Raw genomic sequence first — 16454 nt, forward strand, 5'->3', positions numbered from 1 at the left:
GTTCGACCTCACTGGCGTTGTTCCGGTGCTGAGGGAAGGACGAGTGAGGGATATATTAGTGTGTTGATCCAAAAAGATGGTTGGGATTCATGCGACTTTTGGCTTTGTATCGTGGAGGATGGTCGCGAACGGGAGTAAATTGATTGTGGCGCTTTTCACCATTGAGATGCATCAAACGCCTCTACTAGATCTCCGGATCTTCATCCTCATCCACGTCGTCTTTCTCTTCAACAGCTTGCTCATCCACTTCCATCCCTTCTTCACCGTCATCACCGTTCCCATTCGCAGTAGCAGGGCTTTCTGCGTTGACTGGCTTTGCATCGTCCTCCTCTTCATCTGAGTCTGAAATGTATGCTTTGGATTTGCTATTCAACAGGAAATAACGACTTCAGCGGCATCGCCCCAAAAAAACACGACGTGGTTATGACACCTACAATTGCTTGCCTCTCTTCGCCGCTCCCTGATTTACATCGTCGTCATCTTCATCTTCGTCATCCGGATCTTCGACAGGTCTCTTGGACTTTCTCTGCTTAGCCATCAAAGGTCATTCCTTCTTCCTATTTATATTTGTGTCACAGGAAGCTTGACTCACCTTCGCCTTCAGCATTGCCAGCGTGTTCTTTGCTCTATCTGCTCTTGCTCTTTCCTCGTCCACTTCCTCACCATCGTTGTCACGTTCGTCCTCGTCCAGACTCATGTTGTCCTCCTCACTACTCTCAATCTCACTCTTGTTTCTGGCCTTTCTCCGCTTCTTTCCACCCTCTTTAGGCTTCCTCTGCTTCCTCTGTTTCTTCTCTCTCGGCCGCGTCTCGCCCTCACCACCCTCCTCATCACCACTCTCGATCGCACCTCCCTCCTTGCGCTTCTTGCGCTTATCGATGTTGGCTTGTCGCTTGGCTTCTTCTTCGGCTTGCCGAGCGTTGAGCTCCTCTTGCCATGCAAGTGCTTCTTCTCGTGCTTTCCGACGTTGTTCAGCAAGCTGGGCTGCTTTCGCTTCAATCTCCGCTTGTCGGGCAGCCTAAATATTTGGTGCAAAGTCAGCTAGCAGTCCGCCTTTATTTATGAGGAATGACTGACTTCAGCAGCTTGAATTCTCGCCAATTCTTCCGCTCTCATCCTTCTGGCTTCCTCTACTCGAGCCTGAGTCTCGCCCTCGTACGCTTCTTGTCTCTGCAATTCTGCTGGCGCTCTTCTTAACAGACCATCACCATATCTCGCTCTTTGATCTGCCAAATCGGCATCGTACGGCAGTGCACCCGACTTGTCATTCGCCAAAGCTCGGAATGTGCTGAATAACGGAGTCAGTATGTTATGATGCCTCCATAAAGCTACAACTTACTTCGCAGCTTGCTGGGCTTGCTTGAGCCCGACTTGCAGCTCCTCCAGAGTCCTCTTTGAGGGTTCAAGCGAGAACAACATCTCTGCCGCTTTCTGCTGAATCATCGCAATATTATACAAAATTGCTCGGTCACTGGGTTGGACATGCATCGCCTACCGAATATGTCAGCCGCATGGCACATACACATCGCCAGATCCAAGCTCACATGCTGACAGTAGTCTAGAGCCTTGGTCATAGCAGTGAAGTTACTTTCCCTATTGGCAAGAGCGTACCACGCTCGAGCGAGGTAAAGGAGAACCGCCACGTTTCGTCCTTTATAGGCGTTCGAGGCTGTACCATACTTTGCTCGCCGAAGGATATCAGCGGTTACCCTTGGGCCATGTTTCGCAGGACACCCACTGATTCGATCGCCTTCTCCTCCTCTCCACGGATAAAGAAACAGTGGCCCATGTTCACGTTCACCGGTCCCTCGCTCAGTGAGTCCTTGATCCTGCTGAAAATACTTAAAGCTTGTCCTGCTAATCTGGCTCGCAGTTTCCCTTCATCCGGCCCGCTCAGAGCAGCCCCTTTAGGCGCCAGAGTGTCCTCTACTAAGGCTATCGCTAATCCTTGCGCGGCTTGAGCCGAAGCCGGATCCAAATGTAATGCCCTCTCATAGGCTTCAGCTGATCGCAGATATTGTTTTGGTCTATCTGTAAGCTCTTGTCCGGACTTCGCTTCTCGTCCCAGAGTGAAGTGAAGCCACCCCAAAGCGCAGAATGTGTACGCGTCTGCTCGGTCGAACTTAAGCGTTTGAGTGGTGAAAGCGAGGGCTTCCTTGTACGATCCAATGGTGATGAGGAAGTTGGTATAAACAGATCGTAAAGTGATGTTGGTCTCGTCGGATTTCAGGCACTCCTTGAGCAGAGTGTGGGCATCGTAGTGTCTTCCAGCAGAGACGGCGATGAGAGCGAGTCGGACCTTGGCTGTGAACGGTCGATTAGTGAAGGTCTTTGGCGTGATCATTTGTCGCTGGACCTACACTCCATGTGTTCAGGGTGTTGTCTCAACACGTCCCGATACCATTGCGCAGCTTTGACATTGTCGCCTCCTTCCTCGTACGCTCTACCGAGATTATACGCTAGAACCGTCTTCAAGACCTCTGCGTCTTTACCGGTCTCCGATGCTAACTTCTGCAGAGCTTCCTGGTACATCCTCTCGGCTGTTTCCACGTTACCCTGGAGCTGGAACAAAGCCCCGAGGTTGTCTGATAGACGAATCGCTGCAAGATCTGGCGGCTGCAGTTCTTGAGATGGTTCGTCACCAGCCAATTCCTCGTCGGATTTGATTGAAAGAGCTGTTTGATACGCCGCAATGGCTTTCTCCAAACTCTCCCCTTGCCAAAGCTTGGCAAGCTCAACAAAGATGTCCGCGTCGGTACCGACACCTCGAAGCTTAGCCCAATCCTCGTCAGTTTCAGCCAAAGCGACCAAATTGTGTAACTCTGTAAGCATATTGCGAGCCGTCACACGATTCTTGGCCAGCTCATCGGCCGGCATACCGGGATGAGGGTAGGCAAGAAGACAAGCGTGGAGGACAGTGTATTCCAGTGGACCCTTGCCGTTTAGACGTTTGGCGGTTTGTTCAATGAAGTTGAGAGCCTCTCGAAGATTACCTGCAGCCTTATTAGCTCATTGCACGCATTTGTACAGCAAATCTCTCCACTTACCGCTTTTGATGGCAATTTGACCCAGTGTCAATTCTGCCAAGATGTTCACTGCGCCTGCATCCTCCGCCTTTGCAGCTGCAATATACGGTCCGGCATCTGCCACGTCCCCACTGACGAATCCTAGCCTCCCTCTGTCTGCATTCGATAAGACTGAATGGCGTTTGTTGTCCGAATATTGGATTGCTCTTTCAGCTAATTTTGACGCAACTGGGACTTGACCACCTTGACCAGAGATACTCGCCAAAGCCAAAGCTGACGCTGAGGACTTGTTATTTAACTTGAAAGCTTTTTGCACCAGTTCCACTCCTTCTGCTGCCAGCTTCAGTCGTTCTTCCCGCGACGCCGACGGTTCGCGAGAAGTGTTGAGGGAGGCAAGGCCGAGCAAGAGCAGACAGACCCATGACGATGGTTCACGGGACAGCGCACGTTCCCATGCAGCTCGAGCTTTCGCTCTGTCACCAAGTTGCCAAAGACAAAGGCCGAGTCCAATACGAGGGTCAGGGTGCATGTCGGGACTGAGGGAAAGGAGCTGTTGATATGTTTGCAGCGCTTGCTCGTGTGATCGACGAGCGAATTGTAATCGAGCCTGTACTAAGTCAATACACCATTTCATCATGGTGGGTGCAAGCCTCACCTGAGCGGTAAGGGCAATCAGATTGGTTGGTTGCCTCTGGAGCAACCTCTCTACTAATGGATGCGCTAAGCCAGGTTGTCCAGTCGCCAGGTAATGAATCACTGCGTGCAGAGCGTCATATGTAAATAACACAGCATCAAAGTTTGGCGAAGACGCTCACCTCGTCCCATTGCCAAGCTGACTGGTTCATCCTCCTGCCCAGCTCCGGAGTGTCGCAAAGCCTCCGTTGCAGCGTTCAGGTTCGCGGCCGCTTCTTTGTGATGATGATCCTTCGTTCTCGTACTCGGAGCGATTTTGTCATATTCTGCGAAGCCGGCGTCAGTCTCCTCGTCTGAGCCGCACCTGTCTCCCACTCACTAGCTGTTGGAAGGATTATCTTTGGCGCTGATCTCGCCAGATGTAAATGAAGATGCGCCAACATGGCATGGAGATTGACCAGTGCAACAGAATCGGGGTGCCTTCCAGGTCCACCAGCGAAGACTTTACACAGATATTCAGCGATTCATCTTCAATCACAGACAGGGAACTCACAAGAGATACCCCTATGGAGAAGCTCGTCCGCTCTGGACCATCGACTTTGTTTCCAATGCTCGCTAGCTATCAGTGTCCAGTCTCGACATTCTGCAGAGTAGTCCGCCAACATATCGGGAATGACGGCGGCAATCTCATCATCCTCGAGAGAGTTGAGATCAAGGTCGGTCTGGATACCGCTGTGACAAAAAGCATGATCGAAGTCGTAGAGCAGGAGAGATTGGATGGTGTCAGTAAGCGCTCTGGCACGAGGAACAGAGCTGAGAGGCTCACCCTTGACCAACAATTACGACCGTTCTCTCGGGCTGAGGTTCCGGCTCTGTCATGACGGATAGCGGTTTTGGGATGAGGTCGTTTGAAGAGAGTCCGAGTATGAAGGTGAAAGGCATGATGTTACCAGCTGTTTTGGAGACATGATGATACACGCGAAAGGTGATCTGTGACTCGCATGCCTAATCCAGGGTTATCAACCATGCCAAATCCCAATGACAGCACGCCTATTCCCTATTTCCGGTATCACAATCTATTCCCAGCAGCGTTTTGGGTCGAGCCCATTCAATTCAATATTATTTATTACGGGTGTGCAACCATTCCGACTCGAAGTCCATAGAGTGATCTCATTTCAATACTCATCCGCTCGTCTGTGAAAGCATAAAAGAAGTACTGGGTCGTCTGCAGGAGGATACATGCTCCTTCGCCATCTTATCACCCTTCGACTAAGATCATTTCCCGCATCAGCTACACGTATAACTCTTTCTCAACGCAAAAACGAAATTCGACGTTTACCGACTTTACAAGCGATACGCCATCATCAGCATAGCACCATGTCGACCGCTCCTCATCCCGTTTCATCTACTTCGGAACCTGCTCCCCCCGCCGAAGGCCTTCAGCCCGTCACCCCCGGAGCTAGCGCCACCACCGTCAAGCCCGAGGGTGCGAAGAACCAACAGGGAAAGGACAAGAAGGTGAAAGAGAAGAAGGACAAGAAAGCAGGAGGTGGCGGAGGTGGTGGACCTCTTGAGCTGTCTCCCCCTCCAGAGTTCTTTGCCGAGAGAATCAAGATCTATGATGAGTACAAGGCTAAATACGACGAATGGGTCGCTGGTGAGTATTCTGTTGCTCAACAATATACCTTCGTCATTCAACCAGTACCATGATGGCTAATTTAGAGACATGCTCTTACTCCAGAGCAACCCCGTGACACTATCACCATCACATTCCCTGACGGCAAGAAGGTCGAGGGTACTGCTTGGGAGACTACCCCGCTGCAATTAGCTCGTGACATCTCTACATCGCTCGCCGACCGAGTCATCATTGCCAAAGTGAACGGTCAAGAGCTTTGGGATCTCACAAGACCCTTGGAAGCGTCATGTACCCTTTCTCTCCTGGACTTCGACTCTCCCGACAACAATTACGAGGCGAAGCAGGTATTCTGGCACTCGTCTGCTCACGTTCTCGGTGAAGCTTGTGAGAGGAGATATGACGGATGTTGTCTTGGTTATGGACCACCCTTGGAGGAAGGAGGTTTCTTCTATGATATGAGTCTGGCGGAGGGCAGGACTATCAACCAGGAGGATTACAAGGCCATTGAGGATGTTGCAAAGATTGCTGTCAAGGAGAAGCAGCCATTCGAGAGATTAGAATTGCCCAAGGCGGTGTTGTTGGAGATGTTTAAGGTGAGTTTGCAGGTCCTGGCGTTACAGTAGCGACGCTCAGACTGTCCATCGCAGTACAACAAGTACAAGCAGCATTACATCAACGACAAGGTCCCTGACGGTACTTCCTCGACGGTCTACCGATGTGGCCCTCTCATCGATCTTTGTCTCGGTCCCCACGTCCCTCACACTGGCCGAATCAAGTCTCTTGCTGTAACTAAGGTAAGCTAAGAATCGTCAAGACGTAAGCTACAGTGGCGGAGAATGACGTTCGCTGTAGAATTCCTCTTCATACTTCTTGGGTGACGCCAAGAACGATACCTTCCAACGAGTGTATGGAATGTCCTTCCCCGACGCCGCACAGATGAAGGACTACAAGAAGTACCTTGAGGAGGCGGCTAAGCGAGATCACCGAAAGATTGGAAAGGAGCAAGAGCTTTGGTTCTTCAACGAATTGAGTCCTGGAAGTTCCTTCCTCATGCCTATGGGTATGAGAATCTACAACACATTGGTCGAGTACATAAAGGTAGGTCAGTCAAGGTGTGCCCGGAAAGGCCATGGCTGACAAGATCGGATCAGGGCGAATACTTCAAGCGTGGCTTCACGGAAGGTGAGTTGCTTTCTGGCGCTCCGACATCGTAGCTGACTGTCCACTAGTTGGTACTCCCAATATGTTCAACTCCAAGCTGTGGAAGCAATCCGGTCACTGGGAGAATTACGCCGAGGACATGTTCCAACTTAAGGTCGACGAGGAACAATTCGCTCTCAAGCCCATGAACTGCCCGGGTCATTGCCTTGTTTTTGACGCACGAGAAAGAAGTTATAAGGAGTTACCTCTCCGTTTCGCTGAGTTTGGTATCCTGCACCGTAACGAAGCCAGCGGTGCCCTGTCAGGTCTCTCACGAGTCAGGCGATTCGTGCAGGATGATGGTGAGCCAGCTTGGAGCCTAATGATATCTGACTTTCGTTGACGAACATCCGCACGATAGCCCATATCTTCTGTACCCCAGAACAAGTCGGTGCCGAACTTTACTCCGCGTTCGAGTTCCTCGATGCTGTCTACAAGCCTTTCGGATTCACCTACAAAGTTGGTCTGTCTACAAGAAATCCGAAGAAGTGGATTGGTGACTTGGCGATTTGGAACAACGCCGAGGCGACATTGAGAGAAGTCTTGGAGAAGAAGGCGCCCGGTAACTGGCATGTCAACGAGGAGGATGCCGCTTTCTACGGTCCCAAGGTATGTGTCTCGGTCTGAGTGACGAGGAAGCGATAAGACTTGCTGAGCTGGTCGGTTCGCAGCTTGATTTCCAGTTGACCGATGCGCTGCAAAGAAAATGGCAGTGCGGTACTATCCAAGTGGGTTCCGACTGTTGGGTGTTATGAGTACGACTCCAGAAGCTAATCCTTTGTGCTTGTGTCAGCTTGACTTCAATCTTCCGGAACGATTCAACCTCAAGTACCATTCTGCAGAGCAAGTCACCGGCGCCGACAAGGAAGCTGGCTCCCAATTTGCTCGGCCTGTCATGATTCACCGAGCTATTCTCGGTAGTATCGAACGATTCGTTGCTATCGTCACCGAGCAATGTGGTGGGAAATGGTAAGTGTTCCGAAATAGAGACAGTGAGAGCAATGTGGTATGATGTCTGAGGCACTATCCACCGCTAGGCCATTCTGGCTCTCCCCTCGTCAGGTTGTTGTTATCCCTGTCGCCAAGCCTTTCGTCGAGTACGCCGAGAAGGTGGCGAAGACCTTCACCGATGCTGGCCTGTTCGCCGAGACCGACATCAGCGACAACACCTTGAACAAGAAGATCCGAAATGCTCAGACTGCTCAATGGAACTTCATCATGGGTGAGTTCGTCTCCTGTCGAGGCGGTATTCAGGGAAACGATCTGACGATGTCTATATAGTCGTTGGCCAAGACGAGCTCGATGCGCAAGCAGTCAACATCCGAAACAGAGACGACGAAGTGCAGGGACGAGATGAGACCATTCAGCTTGACGAGGCTGTCAAGAAGTTGCTCCATCTCAAGCAGACCAAGGCTGCTGTCAGCAAGCTGAACTAGATCACAGAGCAACTAGATTGGCGCTGCTAGCATGAGTATGTGGTCGCATGCATGAAGATAATGTTGCGAGTCATGGTAGCGTTGTTTGAGGTCTGCAACTGTCTTGAAGATTTTGAAACTGGAGGGTACGTTACACAACAAAAGGATGAGGTTCTACATTGCACATTCATGAGGTCTTTTACTACATTTTCGGGGAGCAGGTGTACTGTTCGGAGATATCATTAGATCAGTATGCGGTGGAGACAACCGCGAGATGGGTAAGTAGGTGGAATCTTCCACTCTGAATCATCAATTGAGCGACTCTTTGACGAGGCCACAGGGAAGAAATGAATCTGTGGATGTGGACGGGACTGAATGCAGTCCAGGGTTTCAGAGGAAGTGAAGAAGCACAGAAAGGCCCCCTACAGCAGTTTTGTAGTCCGCCTGCGGGTCAATATAGTGCCGACGCAGAAGTTTAATTGAGATAACATCAGTAATTATGCAGCTGCAATTTGTGCCTAAATAAGTTACTGGAGAAGATTGTAAGCATCTGAGTTGTTGAAATGTGAATGAAAGTGATAAAGAGTGTGGGGGAATGTCATCGGCCGTTCTATCTGATGACTGATTCTTATCAACGATCATGAAGCTGTGAGTGATCCAGTGCCGCAATTTCCGACGAAAAGAACCCATCCTCCTGCCCCTCTTCAAACCGTCCGTCACTCCCATACGATACTGGATCGGCCACCGTGGAGCTGGTTGCGTCATTGTGATGGTGTTGTGACCATTCATCAAACGGTTTCTCGAAGGTCGAATCGCCATCGTGGCCGTCAGAGTCCATTCCCACTGCTTGACTCATCATCTCGCCCACTTTCCCTGGATCAAGCCCTCCGAGTGGGTCTTCCTGGCTGATCTTCACCTTCTTCTTCTGTCTGTCTGTCCTCCCACTGCTGTGAGGCTTGAAAGAGGAGAGGATCGATCCTGGGAGAGAAGGCCCAGAGTGGTGGACGCGACCCGAAGCAGATGAATAGATGATAGAATTGTGGCCTTCTGGGCGATTTCTTGAAGAAGGCTGGATACGAGAAACGGCTTGGTCTCGTGTGTTGAGGGATGATTCGGGTGTATTCGCCGAATAGGTTTCCTTTTCCATGCCGGCCTGTTGCGCTGCCGATGACATACTATACTGTACTGTTCTTGAATGTCAGTGGGCGACGTAGTAGTAAAACAATTCCAAAGAGGTCACCCTGTTTGACACCGTATATGACAACCTCCCAGCCCTTTCTCCCTTCGAAAGGACGAGGACAAACACAAAGGTGCTGCATCAATCAAGCTCCGACTGCACTCTGTGTCGCCTGGTGATTTCCATATCTGCTGCAATCGTGCTGTATCGAGCGCCACATAAGCCACGCCTCAATCAACGCAATGCAGCAGGGAAAATTTGCTTCCGTCGACCTCCACCTCCGCTCGCGATGTTTTTCTGTCCCAATTCAATGAATATGCAACGACTCTGATGCTTCATCAGACAGCACGCTCACCAACTCAGCTGCACCCACTCTCCCACCCCCACCACCGACCGGCACCATGTCGACATCATCGAAAAAGCTCAATAAACGACAAGCTCGCGACTTGGAATCCGAAGATGAGCACAACGGCTCATCTCCTGCCTCATCAGCGACGCCCAAACTCCCACCTGCCGCATCTTCGTCAAATGAAGACCAGCAAGCTGAGGCTTCTTCATCTTCAGCTGTCGCGACCACTCAGAAGAAAGCGGCCAAGCCACTCAAGAAGAAGTCGAAGAGTGCCAAGTCACCTGGAATCATCTACATATCACGACTCCCACCCGGTATGACACCTCAGAAGGTCAGACATCTGATGTCGAGATGGGGCGATGTTGGTAAAGTCTATGCGCAGAGAAGAGACGGTGAGTCATAATCGAAGCAGTCATAGCCTCTTGATCCATCTTCCTCAAATCAATCCAACTCAACCGCAAAGAAAAAGACATGCAAAATCTGACCAATCCTTCTCTGAATTTGGTTCCACGCACAGCTCCAAGCGGATTCAACCCTCAGCAACAACAACCGAAAAAACAGAAACACGCCAGCGCCAACTTCTCCGAAGCATGGGTTGAGTTCCTCGACAAATCCATCGCCAAGACCGTGGCGTCCATGTTGAATGCGCAGGTCATCGGGGGGAAGAAAGGTGATAGGTGAGTCGTTTTTTCCCTTCCCCGTTTGGCGGTCGACGAAATCAGCTCATAGAATGATGTGATGATGTGATGTATTCAGATGGAGGGATGATATTTGGACCATGAAATATCTAAGTGGGTTCAAGTGGGAGATGTTAGGGGAACAAGTTGGTGAGTACTTCCTCGTCGCTCACCTCCTTCTTTCTTTACGCCTTCTCTCTTTTCTTCCTATAAGAAATCACAGGGACTGATATCTGCCCTACCTGAACCACCCAGCATACGAACGTCAAGCACATAACGCTAGACTCCGAACTGAGATCGCTCGGTCCAAGACGGAGCAGAGCGAGTATCTCAAGAACGTGGAGCTGGCGCGTGTTCTCAAGAAACGAGAAGCGAAGAAGGCCATGATCTCAGAAGGAGCGGGAGGGGCGTCCATCGATACTGGTGCGGGTGCGAGTGGTGGTGGTGGTGGTGGTGGTGGTGGTGGCGGAGGAGAGAGCGGCGAATCAAGGACGAAGGGGGAATCTAAGGGATATAGACAGAGACAAGTCGTGGACAAGAAAAAGGGATTGGAGGGCAAAGGGATGGATAGTGTCCTGGGGAACGTTTTCGGATAAGCTGGTGATAAAATTATCTGGCTTGATCTGGCCATAGGCAGCTTCGATTCGATATATTAGTTGATCTTCGCTCGCATTTGTTTCAGAACGGCCTCATCATCTGCAGGTCCAAGCAGTGCAATGGAGAAGGACATTTTCTGTTGCAGTCCATCAGAGTCTGAACTGACCGAGTTACGTACTGTTAGGATCGCTTGCGCACAGCGGAGGGAAAGCTAAGGATGCGAGTATGATATTTGAATCTGAATCTGTTTTCAACACCGAGAGCAGCTACGACTGCCAGTTGGTCGATCGTTGTATCGTATACCTTAGATTGCTTCGCTCTATGCAATATGTCTTTACATCTATTGTCTATCTATTTACATGTATGTCTGGACATCTATATATGTGTAACTTATGTTATCATGGCGAATGGAAAGAACGTAAGCACAGAAATCTACATACGTGAGTGAGGAGTTCCCCGAACGGTCTTACATCTTCCCGACATCTTTCGCCAATCTGACCTTTCTCAATGTCACACCCGCAACAATCATGGCTGCGAAAGGTAATATGGTTTCAACAGGGAGTCATCGACTCAAAAGCTCAACAAGCCAGAACTTACAAAGCCAGGAGAAGCCTGCCATGATCCAGAATGTGATCCTGAGTCCTTGCAGTAAAGAACCGGTTTGGTTGGTCACTACCGTCTGGAGGAGACTGCAAATGCAGACACCGACAGTGCTTGCGATTTGGAGGGAGGTCTGGAACAGTGCTCCAGCGAGAGATTGTTCTTCCCTAATAAAGGAGACACGACCGTTAGCCAGATAGCAGGGAATTTGGTACACTCGATTACTCACTCTACGACCAGATTGGAGATGAGGACAGATCCAATTCCCACGGTGCTGAGAAGAGGGACATCGATCAGCGAGACTCTCCAGGCTTCCATTGTCACCTTTATACACTTACAAATCCGCTCCGAAAGGTGTCATGATGTTGCTGACGAATTCATTGGCCCAATAGGTCCTGTCCATCGGTGCAATAGCGAACAACCACTGCGCAGCAGCAGTACAAAAGCCTCCAAACATCAGGAGGTAAGGTGCACGAATCTTCGGCGCGAGAAGCGGGACGAGGAAACATGCGATCATCCCGACGATAGGGGCTGCGATGATATGAAGCGCGTTGACGATGGGGCTTTCGCCCTTGAGGTTCTGATACCAGATCGTGGTAAGATACAGCCAACCCTGCAATGAATCAAGCGTTAGCGTATATCAATGGACGAGAGAAACTGGACTGGCGATCTTACGTTGATAGGGATATAGGCGAAGAAGCTGATCACCAAGACGGAAGTCACCTTCCACTCGTGTCGTCTGAAAACGCCCAGGTGAACCAGGGGAGGAACGGCTGTTCGTGTGGCAGCGTAATGCTCCCAAAAGCCGAAAGCGATGATCATAGTCACCGAGATGGCAAAGACGATAGGGATGTCTGAAGAGGTATCAAGTTCGGTCAGCGTCTGTCTGGTGTCGTCGCGTGAGATCGTTGATCCAGCGCGACAAGATGAGACGTACATGGTGTTCGCCAGCCATTCTCAACGAGACCACTCTGCGTGATTGAGAAGCAGAACAGAGCCAAGCCGGAAGTGATGATGCCCGCACCAATCCAGTCAATTCGTCGGTTTGCCACATGCACCTTGGTGGGCTCGTCGGGAATGACAAACCATCCGATCACCACTGGGAACAAGGCCAGACCACCAAGGATGAAGAAAACGTATTGCCAAGCGCGACTACGAAGCACGATTCGCCAGTATTGTCTGTAAGTCTGACATATACTGAAGGATATATCACAGGGAACTCACGAGTTCACACCTGAGACCAGACCGGCAATGATCTGTCCTGGACCCCCTCCGACTGGATAGCCCAGAGCGAGAGCAGCGAAAGCGATAGTGCGTCCAGGCTCCTCATCGAATGTCACGCCGATGATACCGAAAGCGGCGGGTAGGGCGACCGATATGGACAAGCCGGTGAAAGCACGTAAGACGCATACTCCAATGTAGCTCTGTTGTTATGGCAGTTTCGTCAGAACCGACTCAAGGAGCGGATGCAAAGGCTGCTTCCTGAGGGAAGCGGATTTCCAGATTGGACTCACATCGACCACACCAGAGACGATGTTGAAGATCAGGAAAGAGGCCATTCCTCCAAGATAAAGGTACTTGCGGCCGTACAAGTCTGCCAATCGTCCAGACAGGAGAAGACCACTGATATATGAGATACATATTAGTGTTCGGCACGTCGACCACCTCCAAGGATGAACTTACCATGCGTAGGCGAGTGAGTAGGCGGAACCGATCTGTATTCAATGTCAGATCTGTTTCCGGCATGTCAGGATCGTGACTTACCCATTGGGCCTGCAACTCAGTGATGCCCAAATCGGTGGCAGAGCTCGGGATGTTGATAAGAGATGCCGCAGCAGTTGCAGACTAAAAGTTATAACTCACAATCGTCAGTCTGTCGTAGTACTTGTGTGCTAAGATCGGAGACTGAACTGCAGCATGGATGGACACTCACAGCAACAAAAGTGGTGCTCATCATGACCGCTCCGAGTGTTATCCTTCTTCCTTTGGACAAGGTCCTCTTCTCAGCTACGTACGAAGGCAAAGGTGGCGCATAAGCAGCTGTCTGTGATCGATCCGCGTCCGCCGTCGACCCAAGGCTCGTTTCCGCATCTTTCTCCGTATCTTTCTCCCTATCGTTCGATCCCTTTTCTGACTGTTCAGAGATCCTACTTGTCGTTCGTGAGATTTCGGCGCTGCCTGGGAGAGAAGAGAAGAGGAACGGTCGGTCTTCGGTGGCGGAGGGGGTCGTCGCCGCTGAGGTCGTGGTAGATGGGAGGTTGCGATATCTCTCTTCCAGATGAAATTTGAGAGCTGGTGCGGGCATCGTGTGCTGTGAATAGCGATGGGAGACGATGTGTCAAGAGTGTTATAGATAATGTGAGGTGTTGACGACGGGAGTAACTAAATGATGATCGAAACGAAGGCCTGTCTATTCTATTATAATTCGGGCGAGCGTCTATCTGTCTATCTAATCTATCAAAAAATCTATATATATCTATAAATCCGGATCCCTCTATATATCTCCAGGACGACGAACCACGACACAGAACACGAACCGAAGACGAACTGGTGAGATCCTATTACGAGCGAGTGAGGGGGGTGGGATGGTATATCAAGAGAGAGAAGAGATTCTTAGGACTGTCATCTTATATATCATCATGTCTTATCTGGACGAATCAACGCGTCGACAGACTGACAGACGGTCGCACCTCTGTTTAAAATTTTGTTGCATGCCGTATCTTGCGGTTAGTGCATGTCCCTCTCTTTGCCCAATGCCGATCTTCTCGCACCGGGTCCTGTTAGCGTTAGGGCTGTTCCTCCGGTATAGGAAGATGTATCAGACACTACTAATAGCATTAGTGCCTCCTGCTTGCATGCATGCTTCACCCAGTGGGCGGCGAGAGAGCTGTAAGAAAGAAGAAGAATTAGAACAAAGTTGATACCGGTAGTCATGTCTCAGGGTTATCCCAGGATGAGAATGAACCGTTTTCCAGACTGATTAGTCCATAAAAACTCCGCATTAACTTTTTGAACTGGTCCGATATCGGACGAATGCTCCGTCGGGTGAGTTTTGGCACGAGTTTGTCACTGCGCAGGCAATGGAATGGCTCCATTAGTCCCGTCCAGTACATAGGATGCACGAGCGATGCATTCCTCGTCACTGAGGCTAGACTGATGTGGACTTGCTTCTCACTTTCACTCGGATTTGACATGTCTGCACGACTGCCCGTGACATATCCGCGGCAACGAACAGAATAGTCATTGCCACTTACTTCGCTGGGCATGAAAACAGTACGCATTGTTTGGCTACCAGGTGAGATCGCCTGAAGCCTGGCTTTGAGATGCATCTCAGACTTAAGGACGAGCAGAGATATCCCCTCGCGACCGATGGCGAGGACTGGCCGAATAGGATGTCTGTCACATGCACGTCTGGTCCGAAGCACCTGGCGCCTCGCTGAGCCCGACGGTTCGATGAATTGTATGTCTTCCTCTCATACAAGTAGAGGTTCAGTTTGGTCGCATTTCGAGAGGAAAAGTCTGTTCGCATGGCGAACCCGCCCTTCCGCGCAGCGGAAGCAATAGCAAATCAATTGTACTCTGATCCTCGATAGCAGTAGAACAACACCGATTTTGAGGCCGTGTTGTCATTGAGGATGATATATGCATACTTTCATACTCTAGTCCCGAACGTATACCGTCCAGCTCAGCACGCCTTACTTGCCCAGCCTCTTCCTCAATGCTCGTGTGGCCTATCACGAGGTTACGATCAGCACAAACCCTTTCACCATTGTAGTAAAGCTGCATAAACTTACCTTTCTTCGCTTTTTGTACTTATGTTTCGAGATCTTCTTCTTCCTCTTCCTCTTCGTGCTATCCATCTGCATCGTCTCTTCTCCCAGTCCAAGATCCTCCTCCATCATCTGGCTATTCAGCGATCTCACGACGTTAGCACGTCTACCTCTAGCGGACGACATGCCGAGATTCGACAGCATCGCATTGAGCGAATTGACCACTTCGGAAAGCTCCGCATCGGACTCTGCTTCCTTCGCAGCCGTCGTGGTGGTGGTGGTGGAAGCAGACGAAGGTTTGGGTGAGAATTGGGTGAGAATAGCTTGCCAGTCTTTCTCATTCTGTTCTTTTAACTCGGCAGATTTGTATCCCAATGTGCCCGTGATCCCACCGAACTCCAGCTCTTGTCCTTCCGCGGCCCCTCCAAAGTACAGCGATGGTTCGAATCCGCCCAGATGTTGGACAAGAGAAGGATGAGAGAGTGTTGTGACAACTTTAAAATGGTCAGAGAGACCGTTGGCGGTGGCTCGAGAGGGGGTAATCAGTGATCTAGCAGGGTTGGGAGGCGGTGGAGGAGAGAAGAGATCTTCGGCGATGGGAGTGGTGGAGGGTTGGCGAGGGGTAGTGTAAATGTGTGTACCGAGGTTGAGGGGTAAAGGATGGGCGGGATGAGTGAACGTAGTGTGGAGTTTAAACTGCTCAGGATAGAGCTGGATAGGTCGGAACTCGTTGACGTGGTTCAGAGCCGGTGTCGGATGGGTGAAAAGTAGTCGAGGAGCAGAAGGGATACCATTAGGCAGGAGTTTAGGCGCGGCCGGAGGTGGTCGAGGTAGACTATCGGAAAGGAGTTCAAGGTTGAACGGGTCGACCGATAGTAATCGAGATGACGACGAGGGTCTTCTCCTCCCGCGGCCCTCGTGCAGTCGAGCGACGATAGGCTTCGCAGCAGTCTGTTTCGCGCTGAGAGATCTACCGATCCTGCCAGAGACGGGTGAAAGGCGTGAGGGTCTGATACGTCCTCTGGTTTGAGGTCGGGGAGAGGGCATATGTGATGATGAGTGGGAAGGGAGGGCGTTCGTGTGTCGTGGGCACGGCAGGGATGAATACAATCGACGGAGAAACATGCTGATCGTCTTCGTCCCAAGGTCGCCGATCATGTATCGGTTATTCGTGACAATGCTCAAGATGGAGGAAGCAAGAAGCAAAGAGATGCAATGGTGATTGACGTCTTAGCGAAAGAGGGGCGATTTCGTCGGCGGTTTCGTGTACGAATCACGTGACTCGCTCTCCATCTTTCTCGTTGTCGAAGATATTTCCCTCCCTCGCTGCAATTGTCGTAGAACAATATCGCCTACCAGATCTGCAAGCGCAGC

General features: G+C 50.7%; 5 protein-coding genes across 5 annotated transcripts; 2 read left to right on the forward strand and 3 right to left on the reverse strand.

Moving 5' to 3' along the window:
• Positions 1 to 184: 184 nt before the first annotated feature.
• IAR55_000584 (uncharacterized protein) lies at positions 185 to 4538 on the reverse strand (the record flags this gene model as incomplete). The annotated part of the gene is made up of 14 exons (XM_066943718.1): positions 185 to 365; positions 435 to 526; positions 593 to 1018; positions 1078 to 1288; positions 1340 to 1491; positions 1545 to 1679; positions 1739 to 2304; positions 2361 to 2993; positions 3048 to 3633; positions 3682 to 3782; positions 3842 to 3985; positions 4039 to 4161; positions 4213 to 4391; positions 4486 to 4538. 14 exons carry the CDS (start codon positions 4536 to 4538, stop codon positions 185 to 187), a joined length of 3582 nt encoding a protein of 1193 aa, XP_066806260.1.
• Positions 4539 to 5036: 498 nt separating this feature from the next.
• Positions 5037 to 7931, forward strand: IAR55_000585 (threonine-tRNA ligase; the record flags this gene model as incomplete). The annotated part of the gene is made up of 11 exons (XM_066943719.1): positions 5037 to 5316; positions 5401 to 5888; positions 5943 to 6089; positions 6148 to 6393; positions 6447 to 6477; positions 6525 to 6797; positions 6857 to 7104; positions 7167 to 7223; positions 7289 to 7464; positions 7533 to 7717; positions 7777 to 7931. The coding sequence occupies 11 exons, from the start codon at positions 5037 to 5039 to the stop codon at positions 7929 to 7931; spliced, it is 2286 nt and encodes a 761-aa protein (XP_066806261.1).
• A 1557-nt stretch (positions 7932 to 9488) lies between these two features.
• On the forward strand, positions 9489 to 10709 carry IAR55_000586 (uncharacterized protein; the record flags this gene model as incomplete). Its single annotated transcript, XM_066943720.1, has 4 exons — positions 9489 to 9828; positions 9954 to 10113; positions 10193 to 10263; positions 10369 to 10709. 4 exons carry the CDS (start codon positions 9489 to 9491, stop codon positions 10707 to 10709), a joined length of 912 nt encoding a protein of 303 aa, XP_066806262.1.
• A 467-nt stretch (positions 10710 to 11176) lies between these two features.
• Positions 11177 to 13615, reverse strand: IAR55_000587 (uncharacterized protein; the record flags this gene model as incomplete). Its single annotated transcript, XM_066943721.1, has 11 exons — positions 11177 to 11241; positions 11308 to 11477; positions 11540 to 11584; positions 11649 to 11923; positions 11986 to 12164; positions 12248 to 12462; positions 12535 to 12734; positions 12825 to 12933; positions 12994 to 13025; positions 13075 to 13155; positions 13244 to 13615. The coding sequence occupies 11 exons, from the start codon at positions 13613 to 13615 to the stop codon at positions 11177 to 11179; spliced, it is 1743 nt and encodes a 580-aa protein (XP_066806263.1).
• Positions 13616 to 15005: 1390 nt separating this feature from the next.
• Positions 15006 to 16205, reverse strand: IAR55_000588 (uncharacterized protein; the record flags this gene model as incomplete). Its single annotated transcript, XM_066943722.1, has 2 exons — positions 15006 to 15041; positions 15105 to 16205. 2 exons carry the CDS (start codon positions 16203 to 16205, stop codon positions 15006 to 15008), a joined length of 1137 nt encoding a protein of 378 aa, XP_066806264.1.
• Positions 16206 to 16454: the final 249 nt, after the last annotated feature.

The sequence above is a fragment of the Kwoniella newhampshirensis genome, chromosome 1, assembly GCF_039105145.1.
Source record: "Kwoniella newhampshirensis strain CBS 13917 chromosome 1, whole genome shotgun sequence".
NCBI classification, from domain to species: Eukaryota; Fungi; Basidiomycota; class Tremellomycetes; order Tremellales; family Cryptococcaceae; genus Kwoniella; species Kwoniella newhampshirensis.